Source organism: Lacerta agilis, chromosome 1, assembly GCF_009819535.1.
Source record: "Lacerta agilis isolate rLacAgi1 chromosome 1, rLacAgi1.pri, whole genome shotgun sequence".
Classification (NCBI taxonomy): Eukaryota; Metazoa; Chordata; class Lepidosauria; order Squamata; family Lacertidae; genus Lacerta; species Lacerta agilis.
Window position 1 is genome coordinate 57412984 of NC_046312.1, and position 25397 is coordinate 57438380.

A 25397-nucleotide genomic window follows, 5' to 3' on the forward strand; every position below is an offset into this window, starting at 1 on the left:
GGCACCTCCTGCTTAGGAGAGTCCAAAGTTCAGAGGAAGGTGTTCACAGAAGAGTAAGAAATCTAAGAGGTAGTGTTTTGCTTACAACATTTTGCACAGGGAGGGTCAAAGTTTCATTCTAGGCACCTGGAAATTAAGGGAAAATAGAAAATTAACCCAGACTTTCCTTTCCTCCTGATTGGGTAAAAGGGAGGTGGGTTAGTAAAAACAGCAACTGTATATAGGTCGTGTTTAACAACAGATCAATTAGTTAGATGGTTGTGAAGTCTTGAAACTGCAAGAGAGTTAGATGGTTGTGAAGGCTGCAAGAGAGTTAGATGGTTGTGAAGGCTTGAAACTGCAAGAGAGAAAAAGGGAATGAAACAGTTTAAAAGACCTGGAACCCTGGAAGATGTTGGTGGGCACAGTTAGGCATTGCAAGAGTAAGGAGAGGACTGTGAAGAAGCTTAGAAGTGGAATGAAACCTTCACAATCCTTTAAATCTAGTTCAACATTACAAGAAGAATAAAGTATTAAAGTGGCTTGTGCTTACAAGAGTCCAGACTAATTCAAAGAAAATAACAATCATGGCTGAGAGACAAGAAGATACTGTAGTTGCTGTTCAGTCATTCAGTTGTGTCCGACTTTTCATGACCCCATGTACCAGAGCACGCCAGGCACGCCTATCTTTCGCTGCCTCCCGCAGTTTGGCCAAACTCATGCTAGTTGCTTCGAGAACACAGTCCAACCATCTCATCCTCTGTCATCCCCTTCTCCTTGTGCCCTCCATCTTTCCCAACATCAGGGTCTTTTCAAGGGAGTCTTCTCTTCTCATGAGGTGGCCAAAGTACTGAGCCTCAACTTCAGGATCTGTCCTTCCAGTGAGCACTCAGGGCTAATTTATTTAAGGATGGATAAGTTTGATCTTTTTGCAGTCCATGGGACTCTCAAGAGTCTCCTCCAGCACCATAATTCAAAAGCATCAATTCTTCAGCGATCAGTCTTCTTTATGGTCCAGCTCTCACTTCCATACATTACTACTGGGAAAACCATAGCTTTAACTATACGGACCTTTGTTGGCAAGGTGATGTCTCTGCTTTTTAAGATGCTGTCTAGGTTTGTCATTGCTTTCCTCCCGAGAAGCAGGCGCCTTCTAATTTCATGACTGCTGTCACCATCTGCAGTGATCATGGAGCCCAAGAAAGTAAAGTCTCTCACTGCCTCCATTTCTTCCCCTTCTATTTGCCAGGAGGTGATGGGACCAGTGGCCATGATCTTAGTTTTTTTTTTTTTTTTTGATGTTGAGCTTCAGACCATATTTTGCACTCTCCTCTTTCACCCTTGTTAAAAGGTTCTTTAATAGTAGAGGCAAACATAAAGGGATTGAGCTAGAATGAAGACATTTTGCTCCTGCAGGCATCCAGTGGTTGGAGAAGGCTTGAAGAGAGATGTAGAGTGACCAAGTGAGTGTTAAACCTGTAAGGCTAAACTATTTAGGAATCTGAACTACTTAGTATTGTAATAGGAAAGACATTTCCTGAAGGGTTTTAGCTCTAGTTCAGAGGTAGATTAATGATAGCGCTAGAGAGAACGGGACATTATTTGCTAGTTAATGCATTTATGGAGTGGTTATGAGGGATATCCTTGTAGGTTTCCTGCCACAAAGAAGCAAGGAGGTCATAAGGGACATTTGACCAATTAGTATTCAGAGTCAGGTGACCAAAGTGCCCCTTGTGGAGAAATGTGATGTTTCTCCGAAAATGCAAATTTAGATTTAGTTCAATTACCAATGGAGGATTCTTTTACTGACGTCAGGGTCAGTAAGAGTATATACTTGCTTTAGATATAGCAAAATTGCCAGGGGCTGACTCAGCTTGTAATTGTTTACAATTTTGCCACTCTAGCACATGTGTGTATACAGCAATAACTCAGGACACGAGCACATGGAAGCTATAATAATTTTGTTAGTCTTCAAAGGAACCACAAGTGTCTCTTTTTGTCCATAGATTCTATTTATTTCAATCTAAGTGGAAATGCAGGTTTGTTATTCATCAAATGAATCACAGCAGCTGCTTCAATTTTTATTTCAATCACTAGAAGTGCAAGATGCAGTTATTTGGGCTGACGGAATATGTGCAGCGTCTACGAACGCCGTTCAAATGTTTGAGAGCTGCACATCAAGAACACCAAGATCAAAGAGTTTCCCAAGGCAGGCAAGTGAATGAGGTAATCAGGTCATATTTTAAGTCAGGCTGGCGGAAAAGCACAGCAAGTCTGATAAGCAGATCACTGATGGTATTAAGAGATACAAATAGGAAAGAAATAACAGAAAGGTTGTCATGTTGTAAACGTGAACCAGAGAACCTCCAAGAAATTAAATAGAAGAAACAAAAGAACAAGTTTTAGAGAAGTTATTATTATTTCAGAAGCAGAGCCAGGATGCCTTGATACAGAAGAGTATTGAATTCTTTTCCCTAAACAAAACATAAATTTGTGTAGTTCATTCTTCTAAGCCATTCCTTCATACAAAAAAATGACTCAAAAGAGAACCTGCAGGAGTTAAGAAGTGAGTAGAGGGCAAGATAAAAATGCAGTCTTCAAATGAATAAAACAATGGAGACTCTGTAGACAAAATATTTGACAGACTAATGATCTGTAGGGTGGAAGGCAATAAGGTTAGATGGCTAATTTGGTTGGCATAATTATTGCCTCATCATCATTATTAATTCAATTTCTTACCTGCCCTTAAGGTCCCAGGACCTTAGAACTAAGTACTAATCAGAGTAGGCTTGAGATGGCTTTTAGCCGGAGATCATTCTTTAATTCTGAAAGAATGGTGAGGTTTTTCAACAATCAGCTGCAAAAATACAAACTGATAAGCCAATCTTTTATTGAACACTGAGTGTACGTGGTGATAAAGTACAGGAAGATTATGATTTTGTCCCAGGCCTTTGTCACCTCGACTCACCATTGATTTTGTTCAGATATTAATTATTCTTTTCAAAATCTAGCTTTTTTCTGGTTTAATGTTATAAATACTGGAAAATGATAATAAATGTGATTTGATACAAGGCCCGTTGTAGTACTTCCATTCATATTTTTGTAGTGCTTTATATCAAGTCTGATACAATGACCTTAAACAAACGTGTTTACAAATAGCAATACAGCTTCTTTTTTCTAGATGACTAACTTTAGGATTGGGGTGTAAGATGCTCACACTAATAGTATGCATAAAAATTATAGTAAAAAGTACTTAGGTCAAAGTGATTTCAAACACGATAGCTTTCTATATTGAAAAATCTCAGCTGCTGGGGTGAAGAGATTTCAGTATCTCGCATCTGTGCCATAGATTCCATTTGCTTTTATTAGATGCAATCTATTACTCAATTTATATATTAAGACAACATTCAATAGATGGGGGGAAAGGGCATGAGCTATGTGCTCGAGAAGCTAGTAAAAACCAAGTTGTTCTGGCTACAACCCAAACAGACAGGTGGCAGCAGGTCTTTGCAGCCATTTCCAAATGACATCCACATATCAGGTTGCATGGTTTGAACCTTGGCAAAGGTTTAGTCAGATTTAGGGGCACAATCTTAACCTTTTACACACACACACACACACACACACACAGGCTTTGCTGCATCTACAGCCATGACATAAAGTAGGGGATGAACAATCGGGCTTCATCACTGTGACAACTCCAGGGGAGGACAGTAATTGGACCCAATGCCATCATATGAAAACTGTGGGCAGTTTGAAGTCCAGTGGGTCCTGGCCTGGCTCAGTCCTACCCTCTGAACACCATTTTGAGGTTTTCTGCTGACCCCTGTAAGCATGGATACAACCATGTTTAGCAGGAGAAAGGATTGGTTGGTGACTCTTTAGACACTCCATTGACAGCACCTGGTGGGAGACCAACTCAGCTGGAGAGCCTGGAGAAAAGGACCCTTTGGTCTAATCCTCACACACTCCAGTCCATTTTAAGGCATTATGCAACATTTTATCCTTATCCATACTTTTTCTGATATACATATGACACGTTCTTGTGCACGCTCTTTCTGTGCATGTTCATTTTGTTTCAATGCCAAGAAATAACCCACAAGTATAAAAGTTAGAAAACTGACACAAAATTTAATTTGAAGAAATTGATTAATCCCTTAAATAAACATTAAAATTTACACAGACGTGATTAAGATTTTAAAACTTTGCAACAGTATTAAAGAACACACAAAATTAAAATGTTATGTAAACTTAAAGTAACAAGTGCCCCCTTATAGTTTTGTTTCGTTTTAAAAAAAATACAATATATTACATGCTTGGTACTTGCAATGTGCCGGTACATATTTAGTATGTTTCTATACAAATAATGAACAAGAGCTTTCTTATTCCACACAACTATGAAGTCAGACATTTAATGGAATTGTTCCAAATTGCTTCTTTAAGTGGTGTTTTTACAGACAATGGTGTGTGTCCTTACTTTTTTATTATAAAAAAGATATAAAGTTGATCAAGTAGAACTGTAACTAAAAAGATATTCAAGCATGAAGAATTCATTATTATGATCAAATATTATTTCCAGAGTACACATTTATAATACCAGAAATAAGTGTTTCAATCATATCTGTTTGGGGGAAGAGTCCAACAATATTTTACACCAACTCAAAATTTATCTTCTGTTGAAACATCATGTTCTCTTTGTGGAACTGCCAATGTTGCTTGAGATATTCTATCTGATTCATGAAAGGATGAACAAAACTCAGGAACTACAGCTGACTCACATGATGCTTGGAAGGCATGGTCATTATCCAGAATGCTGGATGTAACAGGAACAGTGGCCTGAATGGAAGAGAAAACTTAAATTATTTGCAAGTGATGAGACTGAAACAACTAAAATGCTTTGACATCAATGGCCAGAAGGATGCACATATGACTAAATTCAAGAAGTATTTTGGAACCCTGTTTAGGGATTTCTAATACTGTAACTAAGCAGAAGAAACAGGAACAACGGAGATGGAAATAAGAAGCAGGTGAAAAGGACACTGTTGGTAAAGGTAAAGGACCCCTGACAGTTAAGTCCAGTTGCGAACAACTCTGGGGTTGCGGTGCTCATCTCGCTTTACTGGCCGAGGGAGCCAACATTTGTCCCCAGAGTTTTTTCCGGGTCATGTGGCCAGCATGACTAAGCCGCTTCTGGCTAACCAGAACAGCGCACGGAAACACCGTTTACCTTCCCACCGGAGTGGTACCTATTTATCTACTTGCACTTTGACGTGCTTTTGAACTGCTAGGTGGGCAGGAGCAGGGACTGAGCAACAGGAGCTCACCCCATCGCGGGGATTCGAACTGCCGACCTTCTGATCAGCAAGCCCTAGGCTCTGTGTTAACTCCGTGTCCCTGTTGGCAAGTCTTACTAATTATCCTCTCTCAGCATGCTCTATTAATGGTTTTGGTCCACAGCCAATTTCACAATGTTGTATTAGGTATCCTTCTGTAATTTTCTAGCCCTTTCCTACAAGTGTACTGCTCTTTTAGCAGTCTGCATTTTTAACAGTTTTAACCAAGTAAATTTCTACAAGCACTGGTATGCAAAGATAAAACATCATATTATACTGAAAATTTTATTGCTACTGAAAACCCACTTTTCCAACATCTGTATCCAAAGCTGTTCATGTCTTGCAGATCCTGTTGTTGCTAATAGTTAACTCCAAATTGCTGGGTGTGGTTTCCTGCTGGATTGCTCCTGTTACCAAATCATGTAAAATGCCCCATTACTTATCAGCGACTGTACACTCTGGCAAGTATATGTGTTAATAACCCACCAGTCTTATTTGAAACAGACTATTATTTAAAAGCTCTCTTATCGGCTGAAACTGATTTACCATTTAACTCATCACTGTACAGTGGCAAAACATTCTGTAGTGCTTTCTCCTGTTTGAAACCTACATTTTTTTGAAATCAAACTAGCAGGTCCTGCTCCTTGACAAACTGGGGCAGATCTAAGTACCTGATTTGCAGACATTTGTAGAGTGCCTGGAATCAGTCCCAAGTGTTGTAGTGTAAAGTTCATAACTGAAGTGCTTGGGGCTTGGATCGAGTCAGCCTGGTATGAAGCCATAGCAGTGCCATTCACCACAGGGATAGTAGCTAGAGAAGATGCAGGTAGCTTTAGGTTCACAGGTGCTATATGAAGCGCAGGGAAATTAACGGTAGCAAATTCAGAGGTCACTGGAATACCACCTATGAGAAGAAGAAAGAAAAAAAAACTGTCACAAATGACAATCCCTGTACTTCTGCGTCAAGGAGCAGAGGTCAATGTTTGGCAGGCATGAACACAAAGTCCAACCAAACACCAGAAGCTTGGTCACAGGAGGGTTCAGATGAATGCAATTAAGCCTTGGCATAGAATATTAATACACAAACTATCGCATTATAAGAAACTCTGAAAAGGTCCTGCAACAACAAAATGACTCACCTAGAACATTGGTTTAAATACATTCAATAACTGAAAAAACAACCACCCCTTAAGATCAGAACATGGAACATGTGTAGAATGTGGATGTTTGTTTTAATTTGTTTCTTCCTTTATTGTTGATTTTATGTTTCGAATGATTTACTGCGTTGTTTTTATGGATCGTTACTGGTGATTTTATTTTTTTATTCGCTTTGTGAACCGCTTTGAGGTTTTTTTTCAAAACCACAATCCAGCAGCATATCAATTTTATGAAACAAACAAAAAGAAGTGCTTGAAGGAAATGAGAATTATAGGAGGCAATAAGAACATTTATTTAATGAATTGTTAAATGGATAACAAAAATGTTAGCTTTTATTTGTAGTTTGGTAAGCCCTCTGTAAATGAGTTCCAAACTGTTAATACATACTTTATTGAACTGATTAAATCCATCTTCTTCAGATCACAGAAAGTGGAACCATGTGGGACAAGCCACCATTGCAAAAGCTGAATGAGGAGGGCACAGGCTTTAGGCATACAATAGCTGTAATATCCCACCTAAAGTCCTTTATCATTAGCTGACAGCAGTCATCAGATATAAACAAGTCTGGAATGTTTTAGAGGCACAGTTAATGAATACACACCAGCAACAGGAGAACTATAAGACTTCTGTTCTGCTGCACACATCTCAGCTTTCTCCTTGTTAGAAAAAATGGTCTCATTACCAAGCTTGGTACAGTGAGGAAGAGGTATAAGGTATCCTGAAGGAAACAAAGTCTAAAGAACAAGGGGAAATGTGCTGTTTATATTCACAACAATAATCAACACAAATTTCATAGATTTAGCCCAGGTACTGCACTGTTCCTAAACAAGAAAGGGCCAAAATAGATATGACATGGCAGAAGAATGACTGGATCTCTTGCTGTCTTATTTAACAATTAAAGAAACCACTGGGACTGAAGGAAAACATTAAGAGAACTTAACCATGCCATTTCCAAGATGGAAAATTACCCCTCTCCGCAAAGCAACTGTTACCCATGGGTGGGTGGGGGGTTCCTATATTGTAATGTTCTTCAACACTGGATCCCCAAATGATGAGGTTGGACTACAATTCCCATCGTCCCGGATCATTTGCTGGCTAAGATGGGAGTTGTAGCCCAATATTTGGAACCCAAGTTTGATATTGCATTTGTCCAATATTGCAGTGGATAATAACTTTGTAGGAGGGAGATGATCGCAACCACCCCTGATGCAATTTTGGACCATCTCACGCTCAGTTCATGCCACACTTCTCTGTTTTCCTTCTTCCTCTTTTTCCACGCCACATTAAAAATGAAGACCTCATGTATATGAAGCAAAAGGCATCCATAAATAATGACGATAATTAAACCTATTTGGGGTGGGTGGAGATAAATACAACAATCTACTTTTAAGAAAAATGCAACTATGTGTTTGTGCTCTACAAGCATGCAGAATGCATGATTCTTTTTCATTCTGATCTCTTAAAATATATATTTTTTAATGATAAAATATTTTAAAAGACCATTACTTTTCATCCTGGAGTCTTATAGATAAAGGATAATTTTAATATGGGCACCTTATTGATATATTATCAGTGTTGCTAGACAGTACCACATGTCCATTATTGCATTCTACAATTCTGCCCACGGATCACACAAAACATGTGTTTTGTCCAAATAGCGAGGGTCTGTATGAAATGCAATACAGTAAATTCCAGCAGCAGTCCTCAATTAAAATATAAAAGGAAAGGGGGGGAAATGTCCATGGGCTAAAGCTACCTATCAGATACTACATTGGTCCTGAATGTGTTCTAATTTTCTTTCTTTTTTTTGTAAAGATGGAGCATAAAATGCCTACTTTAAGACATTCAGTGCTCCTTTCAGAAGAGCAAAGATATAGGACGAATGTGCTTAAGGGGAAGTATACCTTGTGTGTAGCGATTGCAAATGTTGCGGGCATCTCCTGCATTGTGGTGATGGTGTCGGGTTCCAAAAATTCCCCATGCCTCTGCTGCTTAGGTTGACCCTCCAAGTGTTGATCTGTTTTTTCATATTTACTTTGTTTCACAGCTGATGAAGTTAAGGTTTCCTGGTCAAGACGCGAAGCTATGGGACATCGGGATTTTTTGCTCTCAACAGATACTCCCTGGGATGGGGTGGGGTGGGGTGAAATGCAAAATAACCAAAGGCTAATTTAGAGGAGATACACACACATATGGATATTATTTATTTATTTCAATAATTTATATACTGCTTAATTACAATAGTCTCTAAGCAGTTTACAAGTAACTCAGTACAAAAACAACAAACCAGTTAAAAGTATAATATCAGAATTCAGTTAAAATGCCTTTTGGAATAAACAAAATTTTCAGTAGGTGATGAAAGTTCAACCAAAGGGCAGACAATGTTTGACCTCAACTGGAAGAGAGTCCCATAAAATTGGGCCCACAATGCTGTGTGTGCAACTCCTGGTGGAAACAAACCATGGGAGACCACTAACAACTTCAGACCTCAGTGATTGGTTCTTGAGATTCAAGTTGTTAAGGGCCTTGCAAGTTAAAACAAGAATCTGGAGCTTGGCCTCGGAGCATGCAGGCAGCCAGTCTACTGGAGTTATGTGATAGTGATAGTCTCTCCCCAATGGCACTACAGTCAGAGTGTTCTGTAATGGGTGAAGCCTCCAGACTAGGCCCAAGTGCAGCCCTACATAAAACACATTGCAACAACTGAATCTTGAGGCTAAAGGTAAAGGTAAATGGACCCGACCATTAGGTTCAGTTGTGTCCGACTCTGGGGTTGCGGCGCTCATCTCGCGTTAATGGCCGAGGGAGCCAGCGTACAGCTTCCGGGTCATGTGGCCAGCATGACTAAGCCACTTCTGGTGAACCAGAGCAGCGCACGGAAACGCCGTTTACCTTCCTGTGGGAGCGGTACCTATTCATCTACTTGCACTTTGATGTGCTTTCGAACTGCTAGGTGGGCAGGAGCTGGGACCAAGCAACAGGAGCTCACCCCGTCGCGGGGATTCGAACCACCAACCTACTGATCAGCAAGCCCTAGGCCACCACCCGCATCCTACTAATCTTGAGGCACTATGGCAAAACTATTCCTGTCCAAGAATCATTGTCATTGGCATATTGGCTGTACATGGTAATAGGTACCCCTCCCCAATGAGGCTACCTAAGCTTTCAGTGACAAAGTTGGATTGGGGAGCAGCCTCAAATCTATTCTTTCAGAGTGAGTGAAACCCCATCCAGAATAGGCAGGCGCACACACATGGACACACAGAAAGCATATATCTGAATGAGTAATATTAAAGGTGCCTTCTCCCTTCTTGTTCTCCTTCTATATTCTGCATGTCAACTCCATCCTCCAACACAATTCCTATTTTTCCCTTCTCCTAAGTTGAGGCTGGACTTTCCCTACCCTCTATTGCACTCCTGGAAAAGCAGCTCAAAGCACAACGGAGAGATATCCAGTTCCCAGAATTCTGTATCTATATAAAACCAAATTCTTTGAAACAAGCAACTGGCTGTCATCACCCAGAAAAACGGGAATACAGCACAGAGTAAAAAATAAATAAAAGGGGAAACAAGGTGCCTTGAAAACATAGCTATAAAAAGCAACTGATTGGGGCTATTGAAATTCCCAGATCTCTACACACATGAGACACTAGTCAGATTCAAAATATTCTTCACTTTAGCAAAGCTGGTGAAATGTGCCTCCCCCAGCAGAAGATGCAACATCATATTAGTGTGTGCGGCAGTTCTGGATATACCTGCCAGTTGGAAGGAGGCAGGGCCACAGGCAGTGCTCTTTTTCTATAAAAAGAGGTGCTCACCACAAACGTCTCCCTTGTTCTCTTTGAATGGCAATGGCACCCACCTGAGAGGTACCAGAACTGAGTTCTGGTGAGTTCCTGCTGAAAGAAGCCCAGCCCAGAGCTGTAACTCATCCAAAAACACAAGACACCTTCTTCTGAGGCTGAGTAACTGCTGTCCTTCTATATGGGGAGTAACTGAATGCTCCAATACCACACAAAAGCAAAGCTGCCTGGAAGTTAAAAGGGAATCTGAGCAGATAGCCTCCTCCATAAAGTTAGGATTGCCATATTTCAAAAAGTGAAAATCTGGACACAAAAGTTGTTGGGCCAAGATTGTTGAGTTTTTCCTTAGATTTGCCAAAGGTTGTTAAGCTTTTTTGGCGAAAGTGCAAAAAAGGAGTTTTTGAGCTATTTTCAAGGGAAATCGCCAAAAACAACGCTGCCAACATGGGTTGCCAAATGTCCGGACACTGCTTCTGACTGCAGTATTCCAGGTATGTCCAGATGTATGGCAACCCTACATTAGGTGGGCTTGCAATAGGGATGAATGGGTAGGAGGAAATGAATTTGGCACCTTGGGTGTTGGGTGGAACTTTTTCAGCTGTTGTTATTTTAAAAAATAAAACTCTTTCCTTTCTCTGCTAAGGCTTTGTGTAGAAAGAGAGTAGAGCTCATGCAGCCAGAAGGGGAGCTCTACTGATAGTGTGGGTACCTGTGGCACAGCTGAGATTTGAAAAAGCTGCTGCTGCCACTGCTAAATATAGGCCCTGTGTGTGAACCTGACTCACAGGAACTCTTAACTATTGAATTGATTTTCCACAGCGACCAATCAGAGAGCCCTATCCCATGCATTTCGTGCCTCAGCCACCCATTTAGTATTTGGAAAGAGTGTGCACTTTAATACAGCTTACCAGTAGCACATCATGCAGCGCCACTTCTTCACTCGCACATTTTTTCATTGGACTACCCTCCATTCTACGTCTCTTAAAACGTCTCTCAGGCACCATGTCATCTTTTGTACCGTCTTGCTCCTTCGCCAGCCAGAGGTCCTGGCCTTTAGCACAGGAAGCACTTCCTTCTCCATTGCTGCCATTGTCTTCAATAAATATTTTACAGGGGGCTACTTGGGAACTGGACTCCGTGGGAGACTTACTTCCAACCACATTAGCACAGTGGACAGGCCGCACCGTGAAACTTGGATTGTATGCCGTCACTAGCTGTGTTTGGGAAGGGTGCAGATATAATGCATAGGGCACATTGGGATGGAGAGGTAGCATTGCTGGAGGTACCGAGTTTTGGATCAGAGGTAGGATCTCAGCCTGAGAAGGTAACAAGAAGGGTTTAGGCTTCAAACGGGTTTTAGGTGGTGGACCTAGAGGGGATGGCAAAGTAGAATGTTCCAATTTCATTTTTCTCTTCTTGAATTCCCTAAGAAAAAAAATCCACAGCATTAAAATCCTTGCATCCAAAATGGCTCCGCCAAAGCAATACAGTAGAATTGGCTCCGCTTATTTAGAAAAGAAGGGACGCGGGTGGCACTGTGGTCTAAGCCACAGAGCCTAGGGCTTGCCGATCAGAAGGTCGGCGGTTCGAATCCCCACAATGGGGTGAGCTCCCATTGTTCGGTCCCAGCTCCTGCCAACTTAGGTTACCTAGCAGTTCAAAAGCACGTCAAAGTGCAAGTAGATAAAAGTTACTGCTCCAGCGGAAAGTTAAACAGCGTTTCCGTGCGCTGCTCTGGTTAGCCAGATGACCCAGAAACTGTACACCGGCTCCCTTGGCCAGTAAAGCGAGATGAGTGCCGCAACCCCAGAGTCGTCTGCGACTGGACCTAATGGTCAGGGGTCCCTTTACCTTTACCTTTATTTGGAAAAGAAAGCATTGCCAAACATTAAGTCATGCTCTTCTTGCACCAAATAGGTTAATTTAAGTCCTGTTGTTGAGGAGTAGTGTTAGTAAGTGTGATATGCTACTGGAGGATGCACCTAGCTGGGAAATTTTGCTTTCAATAGGCAGGCTTTGTATGCATCTCTTTTATGAACATACCTTGACTGTTCATCCAGCTGCTGTTTGCATATTGTTGCAAGTTGAGCCATCTTGCTTGGAAAACTTGGTGGAATTTGACCTTTGGGAGAAGAGATAAATAAAGAGATTTCACTAAAACAGTACTGTTTGCATAGCTTGAGGATGAGCAGTTCATGGCCTTCCAGAGTCCGTCACTGGAAGGACAACACCTTATGGTACTGCTCATAAGGTGTTGTATACGGTTAGTCTTGTGGTCTGGATTTGGCCACCCACACAGCCATTGCCACAGTGGGACAAGACCATAGGATTACATGAAGCTGTCATATTAAGAGCATTTTGATCCGACACAGCATCTCCAAAGGCTCAAGGTTTTTCACTGCCTTGCTACTCAAAGTCATCAGCTGGAAATGCCATGGATGGAGCCTACTACACTTCAAAGCTTCAAAATGAAACCTGTGACTGCACCTAACACCATTACCCATTAGTATTTTCAACCTGAGTATAGCGCATACCTTCCACTTTTTATAAGTCTAGCCAAACTTAGTAAGGCTGCTCAGGAGCAGACAACTCAAGAGATTGCAAGATATACTGGGGTTTGTTTGTTTTTCTGCGCTAAGGCATTAAGCAGAACCATTCAACATTTCAATAGCATCTCCGGAATGACACTGAATAGAATTAATATTTCAACTACATACTTGCATTTTTCTTGACGGGGCTGCTTGGAGCAGATCTAATTTTCCTCTGACTGCTTTGCACACCCTTTGCCAATTTCATTAAAGATGGGTGCCGTATGAAGCCTTGCTTGCTTCTCGTAGGGAAGAGGTTCTTGGAACAATGCTCTTTGGAAGACTTCCCTTCCGCAGGATGAGATGAAGCAATCGAAGTGGGTGTAGATACAGGCTGCACAGCTATAAATCAATCGCACAAAATTGTTATTAAGCCTTTGTTTTGGCAGAACTATTGGGAAATGATCACATCTACATATAAGTGAAGAATGCCTTTCACAAAAAGCCTTCTTTGGTTGGTAGCAGCAAGGAGCAGTGGATAAGGAAGCTTCACCATTACAATGACAGGCGGCAACCATTTTAGGCGAGTCCAATTGACATGCAACCACTGACATGTAACCACCAATATGCGGGTCCTTTCGGACCCTGGAAGAGGGAGGAATAGTGGCATAATGGGGCACACTTATGCACATCCTGCCAATGCATGCTTTGACCTGGAACGAAACCCCTGCGGAGACGGGGAATTGCCTGCAATTCTAGAGTACAGAAGTAATAGTCCACCTACCCAGAATCTCTGAAAAAACATCTGGTCCTGTCCATTTAAATGCTGGTTTGCGACCCTTCTCTTCTGTAACGTGAACCTTCCTAATGAGTTCAAGGCTACTGAGAACATTAGCAATATCATACAGCCTTCGAATTTTAGCTGAAATAAGTTAAAAAGACGAATGAAAATGCAGTACTACTACATCACCATTAAGCAGAGGTTCAGTACTATGAAAACATCACCCTCCTTCTCCTATTCGTCCAAATGGTGCTTTAAACATACGAAACAAAAGCAACAGGGTCATTTATGTTCCAAGGATCCACAGAGTACACAAATAGGTTAGTTAAATTTTGGTCCCTTGGTCAAGTCATATGCTCAATATTTTTAAATAAGCTTCTGTGTGGATGACAAAAGGGTGGGGTTTAGGAAACTGTGGAAAATTTAATTTGGTAGGAGCCCAAAGAACTGTGTCCCCACTGAAGAACATGCTCAACAGACACCTTGCTTTGTTCGATGGAAACTGGATGAGAAAAGAGTAATCTTTCCCACATTCACAAGCTTTACCTTAGCTGCAGCTTGCTATCTCATTTGAACACAGAACTGTAGCTACAGTTAAACTGCTGCAGGCCATTGGCTTGTTTCAAACAAGAGATGAGGAACCTGTGGCCCTCCAATGTTGGACAACTCTTTATCCCTGACCATTTGCCATTGTTACACATTCCTGTTTCAAACTAACTATAGTTGATATAAGTCACCGCTTGATCAGTTTGTATAACACAACAAACTGCAGTAAACTGAGCGGAAGTGAAGGCTCCCAAATTCTTCCTGGCTGTGCAGGAGGATAGGAGCAGGTAGAGGAGGCTGGGCTCATTCATGACTTGCTTAGCCAGTTAAGCAATGACATCTGAAACAGCCACTGGGAAGGCCTGTCCACGAATTATGAGGAGGCCAACATCATATACTGGTCTGGTTCAGGAGTCACTATCTAGGTCCAATCAGCCAGTTTACCGGACCGAAAGAAGTTGTGTGCTTGTGCATTCAATCCTGCTTTTGTGTGCCTGGCTTGTTAGATACCCTGGTTCTTAAACCACAGCCTCCCAGTTTAGACACCATAGGAAACTGTGATTTAAGAAATCATAATATCTTCAAAGATGAGCAAAAGGGAGGAGTGAGGAGGGAACATGGGGGCATGTTATTTGAGTTTATTCTAATATATCAGTTTCATGGGACAACACTGGGCCAAACATGGCCATTAAGAGCTAACGTCTAAACCCACCTGGGAACATTTGTACTAAGGGCATACCGTACTAAGTTGCAAAACACCTACATTCTCAGTATGCTATCTTAATTTTTTCCTGTTTTTAGTCTTGTATTGATGGGTTACAGGAAAAAAGTGTTTAAATAAAAATTAAGACACTTAGGCCAAGCACAGTATAGAGAACATATGCAAATAGCCATTTCTGCCACTTACTTTTAAACTTGCTTTTATCCAAATATTCAACATGGTCTTCGCCAATCAAAATTTTAGCAGCGACTTCAAGATTCACAACTTGGGGGGTTGAAACAAGAAACAGCATCACAAATTTCTGACTCATCACCCGTAGAGACTTGTCTTTACGACTGTTTACTGAAGCTGTACGGAGAGATAACCATGGCAGAATGTAATCCAAGTCATGAGAGCTTTGAAATCATTGTTCCTAACTCGCCTAGGCTTCAGGTCCACCCCCTCCCCCCAATAAATGCTTCCATGCAGATTCCATTTATTTATTTAAAGGATTTATATGCTGTCTTTCTAAAGAAAAAATGGTACTATACAAGCCAATCATAAGGAGAGTTAAAAACAAATTAATCCAACTAATTAATTAAACGTTGCCCCAGATGCAAGCATTTGGAACCAACCAAATTCAAATTGTAGAAGATACTGGCATACCAAAACTAGAAAGCAAAGATGTACCTGCTCGAAACTCCATCCCAGGAAGTTCCACAAAGCAGATGTCTGTATGGTCATTTGGCCTAACATGCTTTGCTGCCGACTGAATCTTCTGGTCATCCCCTTCAGGCTCTTCTTCATATTGTCTTCTTTTAATCAGCTCAATTTGCTGACTATAGTTGTTCTCCTCAGCCACTTTTTTCAAAATCTGTAGTGTTTTCTTAAGATTATGACGCCCATGCCAAGAATACCTGTTTTTGGCAAGTCGGCTCACCATGTGAAGACTTTCTAGTACGTTCATTATGTCGTAGATGCGCCTGCGTTCAACATCTGTAAGAAGGGTGATTTTTAAAAAGTTATTTTCCACCTGCTTTTTAATCCTGTCACTTTCTGGAAGATGGGTAGACCCTCATGATGATATCTTCATTCTACGTGAAACCTGGAAGACTGGAAAACTGAAGACTATACTCTTTCCACATAGTCTGCCTCGTTATAACATGCCCCTGTTCCAAATTCCTGGTTGCTGTAAGGAGCTGATTAGTTACCTGTATGATGACCTTCAGCTGGCAGCCCAGCTGCCTCCATATCTGGACAGGGAGAGCCTAATTTCTGTTGTCTATGCCCTTGTAACCTCTAGGTTAGATTACTGCAATATATGGGGCTGCCTCTGAAGACTGTTTGGAAACTTCAGTCAGTGCAGCATTCAACAGCCAGGTTGCTCACTGGGGCAAGATGGTTTGAGCATGTAACACCAGCCCGGTAAAGGTAAAGGGACCCCTGACCATTAGATCCAGCTGTGTCCGACTCTGGGGTTGCGGCGCTCATCTCACTTTACTGGCCAAGGGAGCCGGCGTTTGTCCACAGACAGCTTCCGGGTCATGTGGCCAGCATGACTAAGCCGCTTCTGGTGAACCAGAGCAGTGCACGGAAACGCCGTAACCCCAGCCCTGTACTGACTGCCAATTACTTTCCAGGCCCAATTCAAAGTGTTGGTTTTGACCTATAAAGCCTTGAATGGCTCAGGACCGCAATACCTCAAGGACTGCCTTTGTCCATATGAACCAACACAGACCCTGCAATCATCATCCGAGGCCCTTCTCCGTATGCCCCCTCCATGAGAGGTCCAGAGGGAAGCAACACAAGAATGGGCCTTTTCTGTAGTGGCTCCCCAGTTGTGGAATGCTTTCCAATGGGAGGCTTGCCTGGCACCTTCATTGCGTATCTTTAGGCGCCAGACAAATACATTTTCCTTCTCCCAGGCCTTGGGCTGCTTAAAAAATCTGTGGCTTTAAAAATGTGTATGTGTTTTGTCAAAATACAGTATAAAATCTGCTCTTTGATCTTTGGATGAAGGACAGTATATAAATTTAGTAAAAAAATAAAAATAGCAGTTATTAATGTAATAACCTATTAGTATCAGCTACAGTGAGGGTATAAGGATACTGAACCACATTATAAAGTTGTTTATAAGAATTACCAAGACTCTAATCTATCGCTTATCATTTTGAACAGCGTGAACTGAGTTTTGCTTTTTCCAGTAATAAACACTGGATCTTAGCCCCAGACTTACTAAGCTCTTCTGCTACTTCATCAAGGCAAATTTCATTGTTCTTAGAGATGTCGGGATAACTAGGATAGCGAGCTAAAAATTTGTGACACAGCAATCCTAGACTTTTCTCTTTACGGCTGGGTTGAGATTTTTCATATTCGTCTCCTGACAAATGGTCCTGCGGAAAGAAAACAATGCAGAAACACCAATTGGTAATGCCTTACACGAAAAAATATTAAGATTTGACAGATTTAGTAACAGCATTTCTGGCCAATGTGCAATGCCAAGTGCCTTCTTGGTGACAGCTGGTGAGCCTCAAAATAATAGAGTTACCCTGAAGCGTCTGCTATGCACACACTATGATCTCTAAAAATAACTAACACGCCAGATTTGAGGTCTAGCACAAAATACTGAAACAAACCAAAGCTAAGCTACTTTTCAAGTGCATACTTAAGCTTTGAGTACAGTGCTCAATAATATTTATAGCGATAAGAAGAAGAAAAATGTTTTACCTCAGGGATTTCATTTCTGCTGTCTGACAATCTTTTTTCCTGTTCTCGATTTCTAATCTCAGGACTAGCTGCGCTGATTAGCATTTTCAAGTTAGCCGTCGGTGTCCATGGGTCTCCAGGAGAGATTTCATTAGGCTTGGGTGGCGTTGTCAGATGGCCAGAAGCAGGAGGCAGCATCTCTGCCAAAAGCCAATTGGAGGTCGCTGCCTGTTTCAGAGGAGTTTTCAATGTGTTTTCATGTGGTTCAAAAGACCTATTTTCCTGAGCCAAAAAGAAATGAAACTGTGTGACTCGAGATCAGCAATGCTAGGCATAAAAGCAATATAAAAACAAAGCTGTTTTTAATCAATAAACCAAGCAATGTCATGTTGAAATCAATCAAGTGCCTGTTGTCAAAACAGTAGTCTGCAATGTTTTCAGACTTGGGGCCCACCTTTAGCCCAAACATGTAAGGAATACATTCCTTTACATTTTGCCATGTATTTTTTATGGTGGTAGCTGTGACCCATTTTACATCAGGCTGCAGTATATCACCAGTTGAAAACCAATGTGTCAGAACTTTCACCTGTTCTGACAGGTGAAATCCTAGGGGATTTTATCAGACTCCCTATGCATTTCAGTCAGTCTTGATCATTTTGCTTTAGGGCAGAAATACATGCTGCAGTAAAAGAAGGCTGCAGCCAAACCCTTACCCCGCATAATGTGTACAATTTACTTGTGTTTTGATATACAACATCATGCATTTCTACATGACTGAATGTTGAAGACAAAAAAATGGATGGCATCAAAACACAAATAGGTTTTGTTGTCTATTTTATATTTGCTAACAAAGCAAAAAGTGTAAACAAGTTCCTGATAAAGGGAGAAAAAATAGCTGAAGAACCTAACAGCAGGCCTGTGGATAAAATCAAGCACCTATCTAAACCAGCATTCTCTTCTCACAGTGGCTTTTTTCCAGGAGACTCATTGAACTAATGAACATGAAAATTATATGAAGAAAACTTAAGTTAGGAATAACATTTTTGGTCACTAATTTCAAAGTCAAAGGAGTGGCCATTTTTAATGCTGATAAAATGCAATGAGTTAAATTGATGGGGTTTTGTTTCTACCCATTGCTGGGTCTGGAACTTCCTTTGACAATAGCTTCACAAGTGACTTGTCTCCATACAGATGCAGAGAACAAAATGACTGAATGTTAGTGAAGGTAACTATTCTTCTGGTCCAGTTCTTTATCAAGACTGAAGTAAAACCAGATTGTTAAACCAAACAACAAACAGAAGATGTCAAACATAGCAATGGCTGTTTATATGTAATTTGCAATTCTTTAACTGTTTGTTTTAGAGCTGTGTCAACTGCACCCCAATGAGCAGCAACCTCTAGCCAATACTTGCTATGCAGTAGATAAAGTGGGAGTTTGAACATCTCAGATAGGTTACCTTGTCTTCAGCACTCATTTTGCCACTGCAAGCTTTTCTCTTATTCATATTCGTTTGAATTAAATAGAATAAGGGCTTTGTTGGTTGGGCAACCTTTACAGCATTCTTTGAGAAGAAGAAAAAAGGAAAATTAGTTTATGTATATGCACTTAACAAACCAAAAAACAGAATAGATGGAAGTCTGTGATGGTACAGTGACCAGTGTTGGATTTAGGATTTAGAAAACAAGAGTTCAAGTCCACACTGAGCCAGTTAGCTTTCTAGGTGACCTCAGGACACTCTCTAAGCCTAGTCTACCCCACAGGGTTGTTGTGGTGATAAAATGGGGAGGGGGCGAGCCATGTATGTCACCTTAATCTCCATGGAGGAAAGGTGGGGTGATGATGACATCATTTTAGTAGAAATGCTGAAACAAATTTGATGTGGGAATACTGGTGCAAGACCTCTAGAATGAGAACTTTGGTCATTCATTCAGATGACAAATGTGCCACACAGCAGTAAGCACATGTATTCAGAAGGCCAACTGAGTTTAGGTGGACTTATTCCTTAGGCAGCATGTTTAGGATTGCAGGATTATGAAAAGATTTCCCAACTCCATTGTTAAGAATGTGCCTATGAGTCTTATTCTCACATATTGCTAAGTTTGTCTTCCTACGGTCACATGTCTTTACACGAAGGGGACTGATGCAATTTTTTCAGGTTTCTAGCTTCAGTCAAGTTTGTGATTGTGAAGTTGCCAAATCAGCATTATAACATAAAAACAATAAAGAAAAATAATAAAGGCTGACGGATGGGACACTGATCAGAAACTGCAGCATGAGACTTCTGTCCAAACTGGTTGTAGGAAGGTCTGTACCAACCTTCACCAATCTGGTGCACCCTAGATGTTTTGGACTACAACTTCCACCAGCTCCCGCTGGCATGCAGACAGCAGATAGGCAGGCGTTGTAGCCCAAAACATCTGGATTGGCAAACGCTGGTCAATATCTGTTTAAGAAGGCGCTGCTGGCTGTTCCCACTATTTACTGGCAGAATGGATAACCACAGATTACACAACATGGTAGGCAGCACATCACCACCTTCTTGCAGCCACAGCAGATTGACTCCAAGGCTGCCAGTATGCACATATCTTTAGAGTTTTGATGACTGCAGTGTATGTCATCCAGAATACAACCCTCCTAGTAATCCCGTCCAAAGGTGAGCATTCCTTCTCTGGAAAATGCCACTTGTTTATCAAGCTGAGTGGCTTTCTTTTCCCTGTGCCAGCAGTTCCCAGACATTTTTTAAAGTACTGTGGAGCAAAGGTACATGTTTTGTGGGGCACCTGTGTTGTGAAATACATAATTATATATGATATTTTTAAAACTTGCAGGCCTATGATATTATGAAGCAACGCACCAGTACTTTAAAAGAAACAGCATTGGATAGTTGTGTCTGTTGAAAGGGAAAACGACACCATTTCACTTTCTCTGAAATATATATATATATATATACACACACACACACACACACACACACATAATCAGCATATTTATGCAGCAATGATATTCTCCCCAGTGGAACAGCAGCTATCATGGTTGTTGGAGGAACTGAATCTGGCCAGTGTGCCCTGTGCTACCTCCAAGGTCCAATTCATTGCTATTTGTTCCAAATCACAGAAGCAGAAGCCAGCTGTAGCAAAAACGAAGCAAAGAGCCCCAAGATACCATAAAAATGTACAAAGCTTATAACACACACTTTCACAGGATAGAGGCTCCTTAATCAGATACAACCAAAAGAATGGTGTATCTGTCAAAGTACAACTCAATCAGATTTGAGCTTAATATCGTTAAGGTTATTGATTTCAGCAAACACGGTTTAACCATTAAGCAGCACTTTTCAAAATAAATAAAAAGGATCCCGCTGCTGAAACCCAAACCTTATTGTCAACACCCCCCAAAACGCCCACCATTTAAAATCACCTTTTTGCGGGCTAGTTTCTCAAGCACGCCCCCCAAGTCTCCTCTGCCTTCTGCTACAGTTCCTTCTCTACCAGTCACTCACCCCCCTTCTTCCTCCTCCACTTCAACCTTCCCCTCCTTCCAGCCCCGGGATTCCACCCGCGCTCTTTCGTTCGGGATAAGCTCCTCCCACCCTTCGGGCGCATGGCGCCTCTGATTGGCTCTCGATGGGAGCGGGGCGGACACTTCCCCTGATCCAGTTTAAATCGTTTGGCGCCACCAACCCCGCGAGCTGAATAACCCCCGCCCCGCCCTCACCTACCTTTTTTGTGTGTGTGTGTGAGTTTCCCCCCCTCACCTTCCGTCCCCGCTTAGGAGGAATCTCGGGCGCGGCGCGGCGGTCGCCGTTCAGACGAAACGCGCGCCATCCCCTCCCTTCGCTAGGCTGAAAGCTGCTCGTCCGCCCGTGTCAGCGATTTGAATTTGGCCCGCGGAGGGCGGAGAAGGTGGGCGTGGAAAGGAGCGCGGAGGAGGCGAGCCCCCTCAGCCAATTGGAGCGCGGAGGCTCCTGCGCCCCAGCCAATCGGCGATGTTCCTTGGTTAGGGAAAGCGGGTGGGGGCTCACTCAGAGGAGTTTGGCGCGAGCGCCGGGCGCGAGAAGTGAGGGGAGCCGGAGGCTGGGGGTCTGCGCGGCGCCAAGCGCGGCTTTCTCTAACTTAGCCCTCAGGGTCCCCTGGAGACCCCTAAATTTAGGGAGGTGGGGGCTCAGTCCTGAGGCTCAGGCCTGTGAAATAATGTCATTGTCTCTCTGAGCATGTGCAGAGTACCACCTTTCCCCTCATCTTTAGGATGAAGGAGCTGGTCTTTCCGCAGCACGGCTCTCGGCATCTCCTTGGTAGGGTCCTCTGGGGCGGGCGGGAACGCCTCAGTTGCATTTCAGGCAGATGCTCAGCAGGTAAAGCTTTCCCTTTTGTCCTCGCTGTATTTCCAAAGCGGGTAAGCTGCATTTGTTTAATATAAGGTTGGTGTAATTATTCATGCAGCTTTGGAAGGAACTTTGCAAGTGGAGAGAAACAAGAGATGGCAACTACTGCAAAGAGATCTCTGAACAAAGTATGCAAACTAATCAGCCTTGTGCCCTTTCAGGCCTTTGTTTACACGGTGTAGTTGAACAGAATGTCTGGATCAGACAAGGGACGCTTACACTTTGTTTTGAATCCCTAACCTTGGGCTAATCATCACGTTCTATAAACCTATCTCAGCTTTCTTAGGGGGAGAAATTGAGTTAACCATCTTGCCCTCTGGCCTCATCTCTGGAGGATGACATACAGAGGTGGAGAGGAAAAGGGTGTATAGGTGGGTGGCTGCCTGCCTATTAACTCAAACTTTTTCTGGTCCCCCATCTTGCATGGTGGAGTCACTTTGATATAAAACAAAAACTGTCCATATTGTCTGGGAAATTTGTAATAAATGCACTGTGTTTATTGGGAAAAAATCAAAGCAGCGGCAAAACTTTGTGCAGATACTGTAGCAGAAAGAAAACACATTTTATAACATGAAACCACATAAATATTAATACAAAGTGATAAATCTGTATTGTGATGGCTTAATTTCTCTCTCCATATGTTTTCAGAAGAGGAAGCAAACAATGAGAAAGGTACTGGAATACAGTTCCTTTTTTCACAGATTTGAAAAACAAGTTGAGCCGCAGTCATAACTTTCAAATTGTTGTGACGCTGACCTCTATGAGAGTGAAACAGAGAACTACCCTACCCAAAAAGTTTTAGCAGCCAGGAATAAACTGCAAAGCTTTAGGAGATTACAGTGTACTTTCTGGTTCCAGATGTACAACTGAGTCACTCTAGATAGATCCTTGCATATTGCAGATTTCAATACATTCTTGAATTTTTAAACCACCACAGTCCAAAAATCTTAAATTTGTAGGCAGGACCAGCCCAATACATTTTGCTGTCTGAGACAGAGGACAAGATGGCACCCCCAGCCATTTTATGTATAGAAACCAGCTGGACTGGTAGCTGCATCTTAGTTCAACACTGCCGATGGGACATCACTGCTCCCTCAGCATTTACTGCCTGAGGCAGCTACCTCACACTGCCCAACAGTACAGCTGACCCAGCTATCAGGATTTCCTGCTATACATACTGTAATAGTATTAACTGGCCTCCATCATTTTGGAGAAAACGGTGTTGACTATAGACATGACATCATTTTAAGTTATATTTCTTGGAAATTAATGCTAGCTGTAAGACAAATTGGATTTATATGCAGAAGATTCTAGGTTCAACCTGTGATATTCCCACATATAGGACTGGACAAAATTCCTGTCTGGAACCATGAGAAAGACTGCCAGTAAATGTGCGTAGAGTTGCAGCCTAACTCCCCCATTGTGTTCAATAGAGCTTATTACCACACTGTATATACAATGACTATGAATAGCTGCAATCTTCAGTTTCTGAAGTATTCCTAGTTTTGTGCTGGTGGCGCTGTGGTCTAAACCACAGAGCCTAGGGCTTGCCGATCAGAAGGTTGGCGGTTCAAATCCCCGTGACAGGGTGAGCTCCCATTGTTCGGTCCCAGCTCCTGCCCACCTAGCAGTTCAAAAGCACGTCAAAGTGCAAGTAGATAAATAGGTACCGCTCTGGTGGGAAGGTAAACAGCATTTCCGTGCGCTGCTCTGGTTAGCCAGAGGTGGCTTAGTCATGCTGGCCACATGACCCAGAAGCTGTCTGCAGACAAATGCTCCATCAGCATATAGAGCGAGATGAGCACCGCAACCCCAGAGTCGTCCGTGACTGGACCTAATGGTCAGGGGTACCTTTACCTTTTATCCTGGGAATCACAACTGGTCAAACAAATCTTGCAAACACATTTATTATTTCCACAGAGTTTGCTGCCAAGCTTTGTATCAGTCTTGATATTTGTGTCCTATTCCTAAAGATACATGTAGGTAAAAAAAATCTTTCCGCTGAAAAGATTTCCTCCCTGAAACAGGTTGGCTTACCCACAGGCAAAACAGTTACTGGAAATCTTCACCAAGAAACCTGTTCATCTTGAATAAACTAACCTTTTTTTTAAGGTGGACTTTGCCAAGATAGACATTTTACCTCTCCCTTGGAGGCTCTCATTGTCCTTTGGAAAGTTTTTAGCATTTTACCAACTGGGTGCTTTTATTGTCAGGTGTGGCAATAATTCTTTACTTAAAATTTTGTGCTCTTTTTGGAGATAATTATTGTTTCGTGTAGAGATAGATTGATTATGCACAATTAAGAAACTGAACATTTCTGCGATACTTTAAACTTAATAAAACTTTTGTTGTAGTATAGAAATACAATAAACCATGCAATCTGCTGCCCTTGAGTTTAAATTGTGACAATCTGTGTGGTGTGTAGTGTGATCCTGTGAATTACAGCCTTAAAGACAGAGAGGTATGGTAGGAGCAGACTTTTAAATTGCCTGTTCTAGCTTTTAGAAATTTTTGTGTATTTCGTGCAAAAGACCAATATTAAAATTGCCATTACACCATTAAACAGTACTCAGATATATGAATTATGTACAGGAGTGGACATTTGACACATCTGTTTTGATTTGATCTACTGCCAAGGCAGTGGATCAGCATTGCTATGCAGGGTTCAGCTTGGATCGTGAGCTCGCTGTGTGAACAGGGCTCCCCTGTTGGTGTTACAGTATGTGTTATTGTGTGCATCTGTGTTTAATGTATTATGTGACCGGTGTGTGCGTGTGAAGCCTGGCTTCACCTGCTACTGAAATGCCGCCCCCAAGAATTTTCCAATCCAGGTAATCAGGCTCTCAGACTCATAAAAGTTCTCTGCTCCTGCATTATGGGAAGAGAAGGCATGACAGGTGCAGGCTTGGGGAGTGACTCACTATGTGTCAGTTTATAAGATGCTGAGATATCACTGAGTCAACTGGTTTGTTGCAAACCAACACACCTTATGTTTGGTATTAAACAGACTTGTTTGTACCTGGCATGTTGCATTACAGGACAGATCTCTCCTACTCACCTAGCTCAGGATATCTTTTCCCTTTTAGGGCATCTCCCCCTTTAAAAAATGGTCTCCCTTCCCCCTCTCCACAGGTTTTTGTAGAACGAGGTTCAGTGTGTGTCTTAGTGACATATTTTTTTTAATGCTGCTACAGGGCCATCTGAATAATTTTGTGTGGGTGACACCATTTTTACAAGGTTCTAAGGCAGGCATAGGCAAACTCAGCTCTCCAGATGTTTTGGGACTACAACTCCCATCATCCCTAGCTAACAGGACCAGTGGTCAGGGATGATGGGAATTGTAGTCTCAAAACATCTGGAGGGCCGGGATTGCCTATGCCTGGTCTAAGGCAAAGTTTTTTGTTGGACTACAGTTCCCATTATCCCTGGCCAATGGCCATATTGGCAGGAGTTGATGGGAGTTGGAGTTGAACAACATTTG

General features: G+C 42.0%; 1 protein-coding gene across 4 annotated transcripts; it reads right to left on the reverse strand.

Annotated features, from left to right (window-relative positions):
* Positions 1 to 4086: 4086 nt before the first annotated feature.
* Positions 4087 to 21440, reverse strand: E2F8 (E2F transcription factor 8). 4 transcript variants are annotated; one of them, XM_033150688.1, is made up of 14 exons: positions 21290 to 21440; positions 18992 to 19096; positions 17556 to 17816; positions 17065 to 17221; positions 15519 to 15824; positions 15036 to 15197; positions 13586 to 13723; positions 12991 to 13203; positions 12317 to 12395; positions 11182 to 11698; positions 8375 to 8593; positions 7072 to 7204; positions 5984 to 6216; positions 4087 to 4815 (listed from the first exon to the last, which is right to left on the reverse strand). In XM_033150688.1, exons 2-14 carry the CDS (start codon positions 19037 to 19039, stop codon positions 4639 to 4641), a joined length of 2643 nt encoding a protein of 880 aa, XP_033006579.1. In that variant the 5' UTR covers positions 19040 to 19096; positions 21290 to 21440; the 3' UTR covers positions 4087 to 4638. The 4 variants fall into 4 exon arrangements, with proteins under 4 accessions (XP_033006579.1, XP_033006596.1, XP_033006588.1 ...); XM_033150705.1 differs by having other exon boundaries at positions 21254 to 21393; XM_033150697.1 differs by lacking the exon at positions 21290 to 21440 and adding an exon at positions 20953 to 21046 and having other exon boundaries at positions 15036 to 15113.
* Positions 21441 to 25397: the final 3957 nt, after the last annotated feature.